The sequence below is a fragment of the Nelusetta ayraudi genome, unplaced genomic scaffold, assembly GCF_046127955.1.
Source record: "Nelusetta ayraudi isolate G7.1 ecotype Tasmania unplaced genomic scaffold, CSIRO-AGI_Nayr_v1 ptg000053l, whole genome shotgun sequence".
NCBI classification, from domain to species: domain Eukaryota; kingdom Metazoa; phylum Chordata; class Actinopteri; order Tetraodontiformes; family Monacanthidae; genus Nelusetta; species Nelusetta ayraudi.
Window position 1 is genome coordinate 4,335,347 of NW_027466103.1, and position 17,069 is coordinate 4,352,415.

Consider the following 17,069-nt stretch of genomic DNA (forward strand, 5'->3'; position numbering starts at 1 on the left):
ATGAATGAATGAATTTCCTACTGCCATATGTTGCCTTCATTTGGCACTAGGTGGCAACATTGTCAAGGAAAACAATACCACTCAACCAAGCTCTCCAAAGTCAGGTCAGCCAGTTCGGTGAACTCAGCACGAAGAGCGAGACAAAAAGCTAGTGGAAAGAAATGTGAGCGGAGGCCCAGGACTCAAACAATATGTTTGATAACAATTTTCATATCTTTCTTCGTTCAAGTTGATGTAACTTAAGTTTGTATGTAAATGTGTTTTAAATATGTTTCTTATGGCCATCTATGGTGACTAACTATCAAAAACATACACATGTAATTGTGCGTGTGTGTGTGTGTGTGTGTGTGTGTGTGTGTGTGTGTGTGTGTGTGTGTATATATTCAAGCTGATATTTTTTTGAAAGACAATGACTGCAAGGCTGAAAGTTAGTCAGACGGTGAAACAAACACCTGGTTGGGAATGTTGACAAACCTTGAAGAGGTATTATCATAGGCCTAACAGTGCCATTTGTGACATCACCAAGGGTTGGTATCCAGAAATAAATGTTATTTTCTGAAGAGTATAGCAAGCAGAAAAAGTAAATGATGGAAGTCCCTTATTTCTGGAGAGTTTGTTGAATCACTGGAGACTCGTTCTTGTTAGAAAACTTTGATAAAGTCAAGTTTGAATTGTGGAAACTTTCAACAAACGAATACATGTACGCATTGTTACAAGTGCAGCAACATGACTCTAGGCAGCAAATGCCCCGGTGATGAGTCACACTTCACAATTAGCTGAAGGCAATTTAAAGCGGCGTTCCTCCTGAGAAGAGTCGATGTCTTAATCCTTCCTAACGCAAACTGCGTTACACATTGCAGATGGTCGGTCTGACACACGACTGAGTCAAATGTGCCCACACGCAGCGCACCATTACTGGCACTCTCCCCTTATGTGTCGGTCCGTCAGATCATCCCGCTGTAAGCCCTGAAGGAATCTGCTGATCCCGTCACCACGCCGCTGCTCCACCGCACAACTCATCCCCGACACATCAGCTGTGACACTGTTACACCACACACTCGGGCCTTACAGTAAGTGGCGCGCATGCCGCCAGGGCCGGGCGGCCACTGCGTTACAAAGGGACCCCGAGCTCACATTTCGGCGAGACACCGCTGAAATGTTTACTGTCACCGGGCCAGAGATAGACGAGCCTGCAGGCTGCTAACGCACGCTGGCTGATACCTCATCTCATGCCGGGAACTCAGGCTCGTCGTTAACGACCTTCACTGCACAGTGTGAGCTCACGGAACTTATATGGACTTGATGTGAAAGCAGCAACCAGTGTGTTTTCTAAAAAGACTTTCGAAGAGGCTGAAAAAAAGCTCGCTAAAAAAAAAAAAAAAAAAAAAGGTTCCCTGTTTTTGAGGAACTAGGGCTTGTTTATTAAATAAATAAAACATACACATACAATTCAAAATAGTATGATTGTCTGAAACTGTCGGTATATTCATTAACTTGGATATAAAAAACAGGTGAAGAGTTTAGGAGGACTTTGACATCTGTGTCACTTGTTTGTTTTGGGTTTTTTTTTTTTTTTTATCAATAAACTGATACAAATTAACTAAACTGACAAGAGGCCATGAGTGTCCGTGTCTGTGCGGCAAAGACAGTTAAATGTGAGCAGAACATGATCCAGTTCCGATGCGCTGAGACGCTGCAGTGCCTCCTGCAAAACTCAAAATTGTTCAAATGTGGACTCTTGATTTAATAATACTACTAGAAGGCAATGTGGCTGTGACATGCTCACAAATCCCAGGCCGATCAGCTTGTCGGCTGAGATTCTTTTGCCACCATCTGTGCGGCACTGACCCACTTGGTGTCGCTGCCAAAAAGGTTCTTTAGTTCTGCTCAAATTATGCATACGTTCTCATTCAGCACGGCTAACCCAAAACAATACTGCTGTGGGACTAAACCAGTGAGAGACGGCCTGCTGGAAAGACGTGTCTACTGTTGTCGCTGTGTGCACAGTGGTTTGAGGGGATCAAGAGTCATGTACTGAATGGGATGTGTAGGGGGCACTATAGGTGGTCCTAAATACCTACCAAAAATCCACAGGGTGATATCACTGAACTAGGAGCGGTATCCTTGCCCTTTGTGACATCATAGGTGCTTTCTCTAGGAACGTCTATGTCATTTGCATGATCATGTCCAGTGGATCCGTTTTACATAACGCACACAAACGACAGTGATCACAATGTTCATTCATTCATTTATTTAACAAATTCTAAATTTACATAACATACAACTGTTGAGAACAACATCTCTCCTGTGTAAAAAAAAAAAACAAACAGAAGCGCTCCTTTTCAATGAGCTATGATGAAATTAAGACATGTGGTTGCATAGCATCACAAAGACTGTTCTACACTGCACACTAGGAGATGGCCTTCGTGAGGCCTCTCTTATGGGACAGAAGTGTTATGTTTTCTTGTTTCACACAGGGAAACACATGAAACGCAAGCCACTCAACAGTTCAAAATAGACTACGAGAAAAACTGTAAACTCACATATAGCTGCAAAATCTACAAACTACACTGGTAAATTAGTCCATGGTGACAAATAAAGACGTAAACAGGGATCAACAAGCTGACACCATTTATTTTACACATTTAATTTATGCTTTCATATACTTTGTTAACTTTTATATCATTGTACAGCACTTTGGGGATGTTGCGGTGGTTTCAGAAGAGCTTTATAAAGTTGAATATTACAGTTTATCATTATTAACCTTTTCTGTAATCTATTTTATCCTTTTTGTTTTATTCTAAATTCTCTTAACAGTGCAGCCTCATGGTTAACGCCTAAACAAGTCTGACCAGGACCTGAGCCATGAGTATTTTCTATATTCACCTGGTTCTCAGGGTAAAATGGCTCGACTGCATTGAAGTGAATTAATAGGTACATTTCTGGCTATGAATATCTGCCACTGTCTGGTTGTCCACCACATGGAGACATGCACTTTAAAAGGGAAAAAGAATCCATCACTCTGTCTGCAGCCTGACGTTTAACAACAACTGACTTTTTAAGACTGTAGTAATTATAAGTCTCAATATTTGTTTGTACACTAGCCTCCTGCTTCCTGTCAACACAACTGAACTTGCTGCAAGCAACTTGACGGCTTCAGGACCTTAAACGGTCAAATGAGGCTTGGGCTAAAAAAGACGCTGCAGTGAAGGTTGACCAGAATAAAAAAAACAAAACACTGTGGCTGATTCTCTGTGGCAAGTGACAGCTGCAGTGTGTTTGTGCATTTGTGTGGTATTCTGTGTGTGTTGAGCCAAGAAGGTGCAGAGTCACTGTAACCAGAACACTTCTGTTGATTGACAGGCTGGAGGCTGGTCGCTGCTCTCAGGAAGTGCTGCTTCTCTTCCTGGTTCTCGGCCTCCGCTTCAGAACTTCTTCTTCTTGGTCACTTTCACAATCTCTCTGAAATCAATGATATGTTTCAAGATTGTTTAGTTTTATGAAGAAAGACTTAAACATGTAAATGTACAAGTTGGCTGGGACTTTGAGACTTGTGGCCATCATATGCTGTAACTGAGACAACAATCTTGAAATCCCACACTGGACAACTGCTGTCAAGCTGGTCTTACCCCGTCCTGCTCAGGCAGCTTGTGGCTCTTCTTCATGATCCGTGTTAAATGATTGCACAAAGCCACTATTCTGAATGACAGCTGTGGGGCAGGTCAAAGGCAGTGAGTTACAGACTGAATGAAGAACAACAGCAAACATCTCTCATCGGCGTGCACTCGAACAGGGCTCACCTTCCACCTGCGCCTCGCATACTGTCGTCTGAAGTTCTCCAAGTTCACCACCGACAACCTCTTTACCATCGCCTGTCTGGGGTTCAGAGGCTGCAAAGACACAGCAAATGTTAACATCCATCAATCAAAACAAAAAAAATCAGTTCAACATTTTCATTGAATTCATTTCCATGGTGATACAGGAAAGTGTTAAGATTAAAGATTTCAACAAAATTTAAAATAACATTTATTACAGTACTTGGACTAAGGTGAAAATGGCAAAGTGACAAAAGAAGTGAACATGTCGTTGCATAATTAAAAAAAAAAAATGCTGACAAGATAGTGACACAATTTAATAACTATATGATGTTTTTTTCTGCTGGTATATTAAACATCTCCAAGAAAGAAATGAGAAAAAAAAATCTTTAACAAATAAATAAATACATTCATTTTTGGTGAAAGTGCAAGCAAATTCACAAATGGAAAAGCACTATAAGAAAGAAAAAAAAACAGTTTAGAAAACACAAATTGAAATAAATAAATAAATAAATAAATACATGTTAATTTCTTATACATACCAGATAATAGTTTAATAGCTTGCTACGACTTGTCATGGTTTTTGCACTGCTCTTTACATCAAGCTCAGGCAAATAGTGTACTTCATAAATGTAAGTATTATATAACTTGTTGTATAATAATATTGTGTATGGTATATATATTGGAAATAATATTGTGTGTATTGCATAATAATATATTGCACAATACATTGTTGTAATTATTATGAATGAAAACAACTTGCCTCTCAAAACAGCATTCCAATGAAAAGTTACACCTGTCGTCAAACAGTGGTGCACTAAATAATCCATCAAGTTTAAGGGATTTGACTATTCATGAAATAGTCAAATCAGAAAGAAAATTAAATTACTGTTATTACCGCTCGCCCGGGTCTTTCGACCGCTAACACACATAATCTAGCTGATATTGGCAGAGTCTTTGTGCTGAGCTGACGACCCCTCACCTCCTTTTCCTCTGAACAGTAAACACCAAAGCTTCACTGCTATCAAATAAAGACGTCACCTCCAGTTTACAGCTGTGTGAACCTGTGTGCTGATAGAAAAACAGCGCTGTGCTCCAACAGAGGCCGCGGAGCTTCTCGCAGCTGATCAGACGATAGTTTTGTTGTCTGCGAGTGTCTGCTTGGCCTCTGAGTTCGGCCCTCTGCCGCAGGACCTCCGCAGCAGCTCCACCACTGCCTGTCCAACGTCCGCGTTCAAACTCCTGGCGGCTCCGTCGGGGTGCAACGAGGTCATGGCCTCCCGTAGCCACTGCAGTTCGCTGTTCACGAGAGCGTGCGTCTGCCCTTCGCCAGGCTCCACTTTACGGAGCTCGCAGCCAAACTGCCTCCTCTTGGTGGTCTCACTTTCCTTGTGCCGGGCCTCCTTCTCAGTGCGGATGGAGAGCAGTGCTTCCAGGTCGCCCTGAAGAATCACCGCCTTCAAAACACTCGTGTCCATCCCGCTGACGGGCTCCGCCATGCTGGCAAAAAGCTCACAGTTGGTGTAAGTATTGTTCTGGGGCGTGACGCTGCACTCTTTCTGGGGGGCGCCATCCTCTTCCAGAGGGCCGCAGGACTTCAAACACAAGGATGGAGGAGGAGGAAGAGGAAGAGGAGGAGGAGGGGGATAAGACTTTTTTTTTAATCTCATTGTTGCATCTTGTACACACACGTGGCGGTGACTAATCCAGGATGTTAGTGTGTGACCTCACGTCCGGCAACCAGAGCAGGTGAGAGGGGGACCAAAACAACCGACATTCCTTTGGGTTTGTGTTACACTTCCTAAGCACCATGCTGGTGTCCACAAACAGGAAGGTGATGTCACAGGAGGAGGAGAAAAAAAAAAACCCTGTGGACATGCAGTGGTAATGATGGAGTTTCCCCAGTAGAACACGGACATCTGTGCTGGTGAAAGGGAACTGAGAGTTTTTCGGTTTTGGGGACACAGATGGCAGATGAGACAGAGGGGGGCGCTGCTTCTACAAGGAGAGTGGAGGTGATGCAGTGAAAGGATACAAAATAAATGTTACAGCATGCCGAAACAGAACAAACAAGTCGACGGCTGTTTGTTGTTGCACACTTAAAGGCGCACTGATTCCGCTGTGAAAAGGAACAAACCTCGTCTTTTCATTCTAGGTGTGGAGCTTCTGACGAAAGACCACAAAACAACGTGCGTGAACACACAAGGGCCATACCTTAATCCAAGGGTGGTTGAGGGCATCTTGGATGGTCAGCCGTTTTCTAGGATATGGACAAGTGAGAGAAAAGACAGTTTAATAGGAAACGAGAAATATAGCGAATCGACTCATCCACTTGGAGGATGTTTCTCAGGACCTGATTTTGGATCTGTGTTTGCCAAGCCAGACTCCAGGGAAGCAGTCTGGCCTGTTATCCAAGAAAAACCATCCAGAGACCTCCAGGACTCAGCAAAGCCTTAACTTCCTGCTAAAAGTCACATTTTTCTTAGACCACCACTAGTTTGGATGGAGACAAAGGCCGTGTCACTGGGTGGAACCAACGGCTGGCTGGATGTCAGTGCCCTTAGTGATGTCAGAAAAAGAGCTGATTTACCCTACTGTTTTAGCACCTGCTTCCTGAAAAGAAGGAAATGGACTTTGCTCGTTCCTGGAGACTTCACTGACTGACTGGGGACTCACATTACTGCCAGAAAACTCAGGAAGTTGAGGGGTGTGGTGTGTGGGTGCTGCTGATTGGCAACTCAGCGTCAGCCTGTCAGCAGTTATTACTTCATCGCGGCTGTGAAGTTTATTTTAGTTCTAATCGCATTTAATCACAAATAAATCCCTGCTCCACTTTTCTGTGAACCAATAAGCATTTTCCTCCTGGTTTGGATAAAGTCTTGGGATTTCTTCATTATAACCCTCTAATTCTTTGGCTCTCTGCTTAATCCTTCCTTCTTCTTTTCTTTTTTTTTTCCCCCCATTTTTCTTTTTCTTACCTCCTGTCCTTCACCAGGAGCTCCCTGATGAAGCTCTTGGCCAGCTCGCTGGTGTTGCTGAAGAGCTCCTCGTCGAAGTCGTAGTCCATGGCCGAGACGTTGCCCAGCGTCTCCTGCTTGGTGTCGCCGAGGAACGGTGACGCGCCGCTCAGTCTGGAAACAAGCAGCGGCACAGCGACACTCAGCCGGGTCACTTTTAACATCAACGTTGGCGACCACGGAACTTACAGGATGTACGTGATGACTCCAATGCTCCTGTGAAAAACAGGAAAAACAAACACAGGGTTAATTCTGCAGCTGTGCCTGTGGTGTGGACAGCGGTGCAGGTCGGAGGTCATTAAAAAAGGCCTCACCACATGTCAGCCTCCAGTCCCAGCGGCTCGTAGTTGACTATCTCTGGAGCTGAAAATAGAAAATAATAAACACTGGAACACTGAAAACACTGAAACACTGCAGGCGAACAAACAAAACCTCTTACCGACAAACTCCGGTGTGCCAAAGATGTTTTTGAATTCCGTGCCGGCTTCTATTTTGTGCGCCAGTCCAAAGTCTATGAGTTTGATGCGGGGCAGTGCAATGTTCCTGTCCAGGAGCATTATGTTTTCAGGCTGCGGTGCACAGAGAGCCACACACGCAGGCAAGTTGTCGTCAGCAAAGTTTGAAAAACACAACTCGACAGTGACAGAACAGCAACGATGACGTTCACCTGAGTTACCTGGTTAGTGCTGCCTTCTAGCGCGAGCGTTAAAAGGAAACACGGCAGCGGTTAAAGACATTTCTTTGAGTGTAGGAGTCGGCAGAAGCATAAAAACACTTGGTTTCCTGTTGCGTTCATTTTCACAATACAATTCATACAGCACAATCAATCAGTGTTCCTAAAAAAGTCTATGGACTCCTGACTGTGTCCAAAACCGACCCCTACCTACTATATAGTGCACTACATAGGGGATACAGCGTTATTCTAATACATACATGGTCACTAAATATTTATTTATAAATATCTATTTATCAATATTTACCATCATACATTGATGGTAATGGTGATCCAAGCGTTATTATTATTTTTAATGTGGTAAGATATTATATAGGCACAAAAATGCACATATATATACCGTATATATATATGTATATATATATATATATATATATATATATTTATATATATATATATATATATATATATATATATATATATATATATATATATACATATATATATATAGTATAAATTAAATTGATTGCATTTTAATCTTTTCATGAATTCATTTATTACCACCTGCCAACATTATTAATGGCTCCAAGAGAGGTGTTTGAATTTTTTTTTAATTTGACCAATAAGTCACTAGATAGTTGTCTGCATAGAACCTCCTATATGGGGATTTGGGAACAACTTTGTTCGAGTTACATTTCTATATCTCTTTAGCCACTGACTTCAGAACAGATCTAAAATATATCTGTTCTGAAATACAAATCTCTTCAGGCTGATCAAGACTTCCAGCCAGGTTTAAATCAGTCTTCGCTCTCCTCTGATCTTTTCCCACTACAAGCAAAGAAAAGCAAGGCGGGTTGAAGAGGACGGCCGTGTTGCCGAGGACCCTCGGAACGGCTGCGTGGGACGTGCTGCTCTCTCAGAGTGGCCAGATAACCCTACAGTGTTTCTGTCTAAGCTTCTGGACCTGAGCCACAGAGAACAGGAAGGATGTGTGATAGCGGAACCCGGGCCAGCACATCCACTCCACAACTAGACACCTGCTTTATACATTTGGTACCGAGGAGGACAAATCAGTTCAGATGGACCAGCGGCGAATGCTGTATGTATGAACGCGTGTGTACCTTGAGATCGAAGTGTGTGATTCTCTTGGAGTGCAGGTACTGGACTCCGTCGAGGATCTGTTTGATAAACTGAGTGGCCTCCTCCTCGCTGAGAGACTCCTTCTGCGCCAAGAAATCGAACAGCTCTCCTCCAGACACCCTGGGTTAGACACACACCCACACACACACACACACACACACACACACACGAACACTTAGGTCTCATCCTGTGTGCTCAGATAATTTGCAGCGGTTCCGCTCTTAAGCGTTATCTAAAGTGACTTCTCAGGATTTAGACGTCAAGGTTCAGGGAGCTGTAGAAATATTTCTGGCCACTTCTGGTTCCACTCACTGTGCTTCCTACTCTAATGGTTCTGGACTTTAAAATGAATAATAAAAATTACGTTGGAAAGCATGTCATTTGACCGACTGGCTGGCATCAAAGTTTTGTCTTGTGCTTTCTTAGTCATGCTTTTGTTTTAGAGCTTTCAGGTAAGACCCAAAGTTAGATGTTCCACTACGTTAGCCTGGGCAGCGGGAAAGTTGCAACCACAGTAATGTTTTAGCCCTTCTTTCAGCATAGATCACTGCAGAAATGTCTTCCGTGCAGACTTAGGCACTTGGCCACTGCTGAGCCAACAGCATTTGAGACGGACGGCCAAACGATTTTGATAGTCTCTCCACCATTTCTCTAGCTAACCTACCATTGAAAGAATTCTTGTTGACGCTTTGCTAGCATACGTGAATCTTGGCAAGAGCTTCTTTTTTTTGTCTGTCAGTGCTTCATCATACATTTGATATACAGACCCAGCTAAACACCTGGCCTTGACAGAATGAAGGTGTCATCGGAGCGTGGGAATGACACACGGGTGCAAACAGGTTTTCAACTGAATTTTATAGTTGTTTGTGTCGTTTGTCGATGCCGTGACTCACAGTTCCAGGATGAGGATGATTTCGGTGCGGTTCTCGTACACGTCGTGCAGCGTGACGATGTTGGGGTGCAGGATCTGCTGCAGGATGCCCACCTCCCTCTCCACCTCCTCCCTTCGCACGCCTCGCCTGCTGGCCCGGCTCTGCCGCTTCTTGATGAACTTGGCTGCGTACTCGAAGCCCGAGCACTTCTCTTTGCACCGTTTGACGATGGCAAACTGCCCGCTGCGGACACAAAAGAGGGAGGGAGATGTGGGCCATTCCTCAGCGTGACAGATTGACCCAATCGGCCGTAATATCCGCCTGGTGGTTTGTGCTTCAAGGTGAAGAAGAAAACCCCGATAAAAATCTCAACAATTAATAACAGGATGTAGCCACGAGTGAAGACGGACGTCGGGGAGGAAGTCGAGTGTCAAAACCAGACGAGTGATGAAGGTGCTGTTCATCACTTCCTGTTTCCCACCCAGTGAGAGAACAATTGCACTACTAGGAGGAGGCTGTGAACAGAGCCGCTGTCCTCCCGCCTGTAACCAGCCCACCTCCAAGAGATCAGATCCACCGAACTGAATATTTCACAACAGAGGTGCGGCTCCCATATGCTCTCAGTGGACTTTTGTTTTCTGCTGTGCTAATATGTAACATGCTGCAGCTTGTATATGTTGAGTAAAAACCATTAAACACTTTCTCTTTCTTGCCACCCTCCCCTGAAATGCAGCAAGTCATTTCCATCATAACTGGCAAGCTGTACATGAAGCTGTTACCTGCTTAAATATCCAGCCTCCATTATTATTCTTCCTACTATATCCTTTCCTATAAGAGCCACACCTGCTGCCCTGCACACACTCTGCTGTCTGCCAGTGCCCCAACTTGCCTGACCAAGGCTTCCAGACCCCGAACGCCCCGGAGCCTGGGTCACTGATGGCTCAGTTCGATACGGAGGCGAGTGTGTTGGCAGAGCTGGCAGACGAGCGCCTGAGTGGGGTGGATGAATGTTATCTTTGACAAGACAGAAGAGGAACATTCAGTCAAGCATGCGCACAAAACAGGGGCCAGGGCGATAAGATGCAAAAACCCGAGCAGTCCCAACAAATTTACCGCAGCAAACTCTTCAAGCCTCTGTATTTTTAGACGTTGCCGGAGAGAGCGAATGAGAGCGAGGGAGGGGCGGGGGAGGAAACTGATAATAACTGGCAGGCTTTTTGCATGTTTTGGACATTCACTGTCCACACGGGGAGATTCCAGGGTGGCTGTGAGGAGCTGTTCACTCTCGCTGGTTAAGAATATCCCGACACACACACCTGCCACTCCACCCTCACATCTGGAAATGAAAAAGGAATGTTTCCAGGGAAGATGTTGGAGAAAAGCTTTTGTGCGTGCATTAAAACTGTGACAGCTGCAGCTTCATAATTCAACGAGTTAGTGGATAACAATGAATGGAGATGCTCCATCAACACGGTGTCATTAAGTTACACTTTTTCCTGTATTTCCACGGCTCTGCAAGTGATCCTCCGAACAAATAGGACAGTTTGACCCTTTTGCAAAGTGCTGCTTCACTCACACACGTTGACTTTAGGGGGGGAAAACGACTTAAAGCCCCAACAAACATGCAGTACTTTTAATTGCACTGGACTGGATCAAAACATGTGCTGTTCACAATAAAAGGGTGTTTCCGAACATTTAATTTAGTGGCGCAGACATAGATAATCAGCCGCAGAGCCCCAACAAAAACACTGACGTCACTGCATTTCCATACAGACATGCCCCAACTGGGAGCACAAGGGTGCGTGTGTGTGTGGGTGTGTACGCATACGACTAATACGTGTTGTAACAATGTGAACAACAGTTACGTGGCTCAGGTCAAATTAAAAACACCGAGTGAGTGATGCTGTAGAAGAGCTCTGCTAAATCTGTAATGCTCTCCCCGTCTGCTCAGTTTCAGGACATTTTCGCCCCGGAGACGTCCGTGAAAGGCTGACCCTGTTAGCGATGAATACAATGTTAGCGTGGGCTTGAGAGGAGAGTCAGTTACTCTGCGGACTCCACTCGCTAAAACATGTCACAAAGGAGGACAGCGTGAAAGAATGAATCTTTGTTGAGTGTTTTTTTTTTTTTTTTTAAGAGAATAAAACACAAAGTTGGGAGAGAGTCGCGATGCTGATGTGATTCCAGGCGTGCCAGCTAGTGGGGCTTAGAGCAGAGAGTACCTTCACCCCACTACAGACTTTACACCTCCGACAGCTGAAGGTCATTATCTGTGGCCGAGATTGAAAAGAATGCCGGGTCAGATGGCGCCATGTTTCAACGTTGAAACATATTTGTCAAGCAAACAAGCCCTTGCGGTCTGGTGCCCCTGGAAATGAGCTGTGTTGTTTATTTCAGCCTGCACTGTACTAGTACAATCCTCCAGGGTTTGAGAGAACAACAGTCCAGCCATCTAGCCAGTCTCTGAGGTCAGACTGCACGTAAAAAATGCCATTTGGCCCCAGTAAACCAGGCAGACTTTTGTCCGGTCGCTGGCCACAAACCTCCATAAAGGGGGTGAAACTAGCCATGGTCTTGCAGATGGCTTTTATAGATAAGTAAAGAGTCACAGGGTTGTATTGCAAAGGCCGATTGGAGGCAAAGCTCGACGCTTTTGTCGCTGCTAAATTGACATGTTGTTGTGGAGATAAAATCGTGTTGCGTCGCCATGGTTGTGACTTCACTTGTTTGCAATTTCGGGCAGGCGCAAGTGGCCGAGCGATCCGAGGCGCGACAAACCCTTCTGACTCTGGGGAACTGAGTTTAGGTTTTAGCTTCGCTTGTGAAAGTGTTTCGCAATGTTTCACCAACACTTTAAAGCGGTAAACTGCATTGCGGATGAGAGATCGGAAATTTAGGTCAGTTTAAAAAAATGTTTTCATCTGAAACTGAGACTAACACTGCACAGTTACTGTCCAACATTAAATGAATATTTCCAGATGCCTGATTGAACATACTCTTGTGATATCTATTACGGAATCCAATGTAAACAAATGGTTCAAACCATTTATTACTGAAATATAACTCAACGCCTGCCAAGGGAGAATACATTGTCTTTGCTACAATAATAAAATATTTTTACACTTCATTTTTTAAAGTTTAAACAATTAAAAAATTTTTTTTTTTTACAGTTTTAAAAGTTCCAAATTCACTGAACCTTTTCCATTGGTGCCGTACCAGCCCCACTCAAACTGTTTGGACCATCCCGGAGGTCGACACGGAGTTCCCATTGACAAACTGCACCGAGTAAACACATTTTTCACCCACTCAACAGCCGGAATGTGTGTTTCCCTCAGAGCTGCATTCTTCTCCTGCTCCTTGAACACGTATGCATGCATGATTACATTGTGCGAGGTAGATCCCTCCGGAGAGATTCTCTGCAGCACTCCGTGACACTCAGCAGCAGTGGCCGAATGCCTAACGGTGGTCGGCTCTTTTCACTTCAACACATCCAGTGTGTTGGGGGTCAGAGCGCACATGGCTGACCTTTCAGCATCTTCCATAATGACAACAAACATCGCTAAATCACTGTCTGTGTACAGAAAACCTCTGGGCCCTAAGTGGTCAGTGTTCAGAGACACATTCCTGCATTTTTTGTAAAAAGACAAACGGGTGATTGACGACGACATTTATTGGCTCCGTTTAGTGCCTTAGCTTAGTGCCGTCTGCCTTTGTATGTAATGCAATGCAATGCAGCATGTACATGCTTATGTTTGGTTTGTGGTTTCTTGACGGAGGAGTTACAGCAAGGCTGGAAATGTGAGCATTTGCATGCAACTGGTTTTAAATCTTTAAATGGTTGCCCAGTTCAAAGTTGGATGGAGTTAAACGTATATTTCGACAGATTTTGTGACGTTTCATCAACTGCCAATGGTTGACATGTCGACCTCGCGTTGCCGACAGCAGGATTTATCTTCTGGGTACCATGGATACTTAAAGCTAATTCTAGGCCACCCAACAGTCAAGGGGACGTTAACAACTGGGAGAACTGACGCTATAAAGACGCTGCACACTTCAGAGCCACAGCTTCCTGTGCGAACCAGCCTCAAGCCCTGTGCAGGAATTGAGTTCTGCATAATACTTGTGAAGCAGATCTCTATCGCAAGACAAGAAAGGTGTTTATAAGTCTTCTTTCTGTGGGCTTGTCAGTAGGAACGAGTCACATACAGACTTGTACTGCCCACTAGATTTTTAGGTGCACAAAGTGCATTCACACAGGGGGGGGGGGGGGGGGGGAGACACGGAGGCACGATGGAAACTTCACACCATCAACAATTCGTCAACTAACCGTCATTTTGGTCTGAGATGTGACTTGTTGTTGTCATTAGCGTCTGCACACGCCCACAACTACAGTGGCACCCACAGCTATGTTAATGTTGACATTGAGGTGTGCATCCACGTGATAAAATGTTCAGGAAGAATGACCAAACTACCCGAGTGAGTTACGTGTGCGATTTGGGACACAGCTGTAACGTGTGTCAGTTAACCGTCCGAGGTGTCGTAGCCAACTCTTGCTAATGGCTGCAGACAGTTTACATTGTTCATCGCCCGTGCTGTCTGGACGGTCAGTTGCGTAACAAGCTCAACACATGTCTTGAGCAACCAGGCCCGGGTGGCAGCTGCGTGGGCTCACGCTGTGTGACACTTCCTAATTCCGTGTCATCGCCAGTGTCACCAGTCAGGTACAGTTGTCCCATAAATGCCTCCCGTCTCGAGGGAGGGCTTGTTTTACAGACGGGCTGTACGAAAAGCCTGCGTCACACAAGCGGAAAGAAACAGTCAGTACGACTGCGCAGCGCCTCCGTGACCTTATGGCAATGCGTGTCAGTGTGAAGGGCGGGATGATGAATTGGCTTTTCCTGTAGCTCAACAGTTCCATACAAAAAGAAAAAACATCTTCTTGCCATCTTGATATTTAGCCTCTTTTAGTAGTGGGGGAACAGTTCCACTGCGGCTTCATCTGACCACATCAGGGGCTGACGAGCTGCTCATGGGTGCGTGCACCACCTGCATCCTCTAGCGTGGCGTCTAAGGAACAACTTGTGCAACATACAGCTGATGAAACTGTTCTACGCGTCGCTGCAGGCTCTGTGACTAAAAAGGGACGTTCTCGTTTTAAGCCACGTGTGATTTTAAACCGCAGTGAGCCGCCAGGCGAACACCGCCAGCCCTATATTGGGCTCTGTCAGAAAGTGATGTGATAGTGTGGTGGTTGCGATAACTCGACGACAAAAGTTAGGACCAGCCATTCATGGGTTTAAAGACACCTGAACTAGGTGTTTTGCACCTCACATTCTGACCTGATGGTGACCACATTCGTTGAAGCAACACCGTGTACTCTTGCCATTTTAGAGTTGTTGTTACAATATCCTTTTTTTTTAATGACTCTTGACTTGCGATACGAAGCACAGGACCCATGCTACTGACACAGCACCTCCAACTGGCTGTGTTTAAGGTCGGTTGCCTGCCAGTTGCTTTACCCAGTTATTCTCTCCTCTCCTCCTCCCGACAGTTTCCGTGACAGTTTTTCGCAAAATAAAAGCGATATTTCCAAAATTTTTACAAAGTACACTTGCGATTTGCAGGTGTTTCCATTGATGGTGTGAAGTGCATAAGCCGTAATTCTCGTAAAATCTCGTCCTGTGAGACCCCACTTTGAGGAGGATGGAGGTACAAAATTTCTTGTATAAACCTGCATTGCAATGTTGTTTTTTTAACATCAATTTTCACTGGTCAGTGAACTGGTCATGTGACCCCGTACATCACATCCGCTGACGTGTAAATGTGAGGGGAAAAAAATGGTTTCATGACACTTTTATGATACACCTCTATATGCATACATCTGAAAAACCACCTCATGAGAGCCTCAAAACCTCTTAGTGATATTTGAGAGGTTTTTCCAAGTCTAGGTGTTTCCATGACCAGTTTTTTATTACGATATTTAGGTTTTGCATAATTCGCAACTAATGTCTCCTTTAGACTCCCCGAATGCCTCTGCCATTATATAGCACAGATCAACTAGAGAGCTACATAGAAAAGAGGTGTTGATGCCATGCGAGGTGCTGGCATGAGCTGAGGTGAGATCAGACGAGAGGTTGCTGGGCAGGCAACCATGCTAAAACAGTCCTGAACTGTGTCTGTGTTTGGGGCGTCATTTTCCTGGTCACAGGTCAGCACAACATTAAATACATATTGAATTTGGGGGAAGAAAGGCTAAATATGTGGGTGTGTTACAGAAAGACAACGTGTCTGACAATTAGGGGTCGAGATCACACTCTTTCCTCTGACACCCTCCTCATCAGTCTGTCAGCGAGCGATGCCCAACCTGTTCTCCTCCCGAACAACATGGCTTCACAGCTTCCTCAAATCCATCACACAGCCAGCCAACTTCCCATAATACATTTCCTCCACTGGAGCCTGGCTTCCTTGACGTCCGCTCAGCTCGTTAACACCTCTTTGCAATCAACACATTGACACAACGCCGCTCCAAATAAATCAGCTCTCCCCCGCCAAGGGCCGTGAACGGCCTCCGGAGGGAATCTTGTTCTTTGAGAGCCTGACACTGTCATCTGTCCGCGTTACCTCCAGCCAAGTCAAACACAGCGGCACTCCCCGTTTCAAGCTTAGACAGGCCAGCCGCACACGCAGGGACCACGGAGGGGCTGAATCACTCACTCACCCACTCACGCCTAAGAGAGGTGGATCACTTCTCCATCAGACACTCACCTCCCGAGCACTTCTCCGATCTCGTAGAAATCCTCCACGTTCTCTTGCTTGAACACAGCCATGCCAGGTGTCTTCATTGACGTGCGTTGTCTCCCTGATTCGCCCCACCTCAAGGGTTTCCCGGGCCTGCAGGTCCAACCCTGCTGACACAGAGACAGTGTTCCCCTTGATTTTGGACTGGAGCGATTAAAGTGTTCACTTCATGTTCCAGCTTGCTGCATGGCATTCCAGCCCCGAGAGCGCTACCTACTTTCACTGCAGAGAGACTCTAATCACTTCACCTGGTGAGGACACACATTTTGAAAACGTTTTGAATTCAGAGTACCGGCTTTAATAACGCAAGTCTAAGTCGCACAATTATACCCAGCAGAGCGGGATTAATAGTGTCTAGAGTGTATATAACAGGATTACAAAACAAAAGAGCATTTGAGGTAATTAGGGCAGCATATCTGGGCAGATCTGTCCCTGTTGTGAAATAATATACAAGGTAAAATGATCAACAAGTGCATAAACTTTGTAGCCATAAAACAAAATCAGATTGTCGGGGCAAATTGTTATTTTTAAAGAAAATAAAACAAAAACTTGTAGAAATGTCAATGTGTGACTCATGGTCAAGTCTCACCTCCTGCCTAACAGAGTTGATGTGAAAGTTCTCCTACAGCTGCTCTTCTCTCCTCATGTCTGCTGCTCTGCTCCTTCAGCGTCTCTGCACTCTTCTGTTCTGTCACTTCTGGCAAGCACCATCAGCCTTTTGTGTGTCTGCACAAGTCCCTCCCCCTGCCGTCCT

General features: G+C 45.0%; 1 protein-coding gene across 2 annotated transcripts; it reads right to left on the reverse strand.

Moving 5' to 3' along the window:
• Positions 1-2,614: 2,614 nt before the first annotated feature.
• Positions 2,615-17,034, reverse strand: dapk2b (death-associated protein kinase 2b). Of its 2 annotated transcripts, none has more exons than XM_076038216.1 (12): positions 16,905-17,034; positions 16,283-16,422; positions 9,539-9,760; positions 8,627-8,765; positions 7,272-7,401; positions 7,147-7,195; positions 7,022-7,048; positions 6,794-6,946; positions 6,030-6,075; positions 3,801-3,890; positions 3,630-3,710; positions 2,615-3,462 (listed from the first exon to the last, which is right to left on the reverse strand). In XM_076038216.1, the coding sequence occupies exons 2-12, from the start codon at positions 16,357-16,359 to the stop codon at positions 3,385-3,387; spliced, it is 1,092 nt and encodes a 363-aa protein (XP_075894331.1). In that variant the 5' UTR covers positions 16,360-16,422; positions 16,905-17,034; the 3' UTR covers positions 2,615-3,384. The 2 variants fall into 2 exon arrangements, with proteins under 2 accessions (XP_075894331.1, XP_075894332.1); XM_076038217.1 differs by having other exon boundaries at positions 16,283-16,425; positions 16,905-17,024.
• Positions 17,035-17,069: the final 35 nt, after the last annotated feature.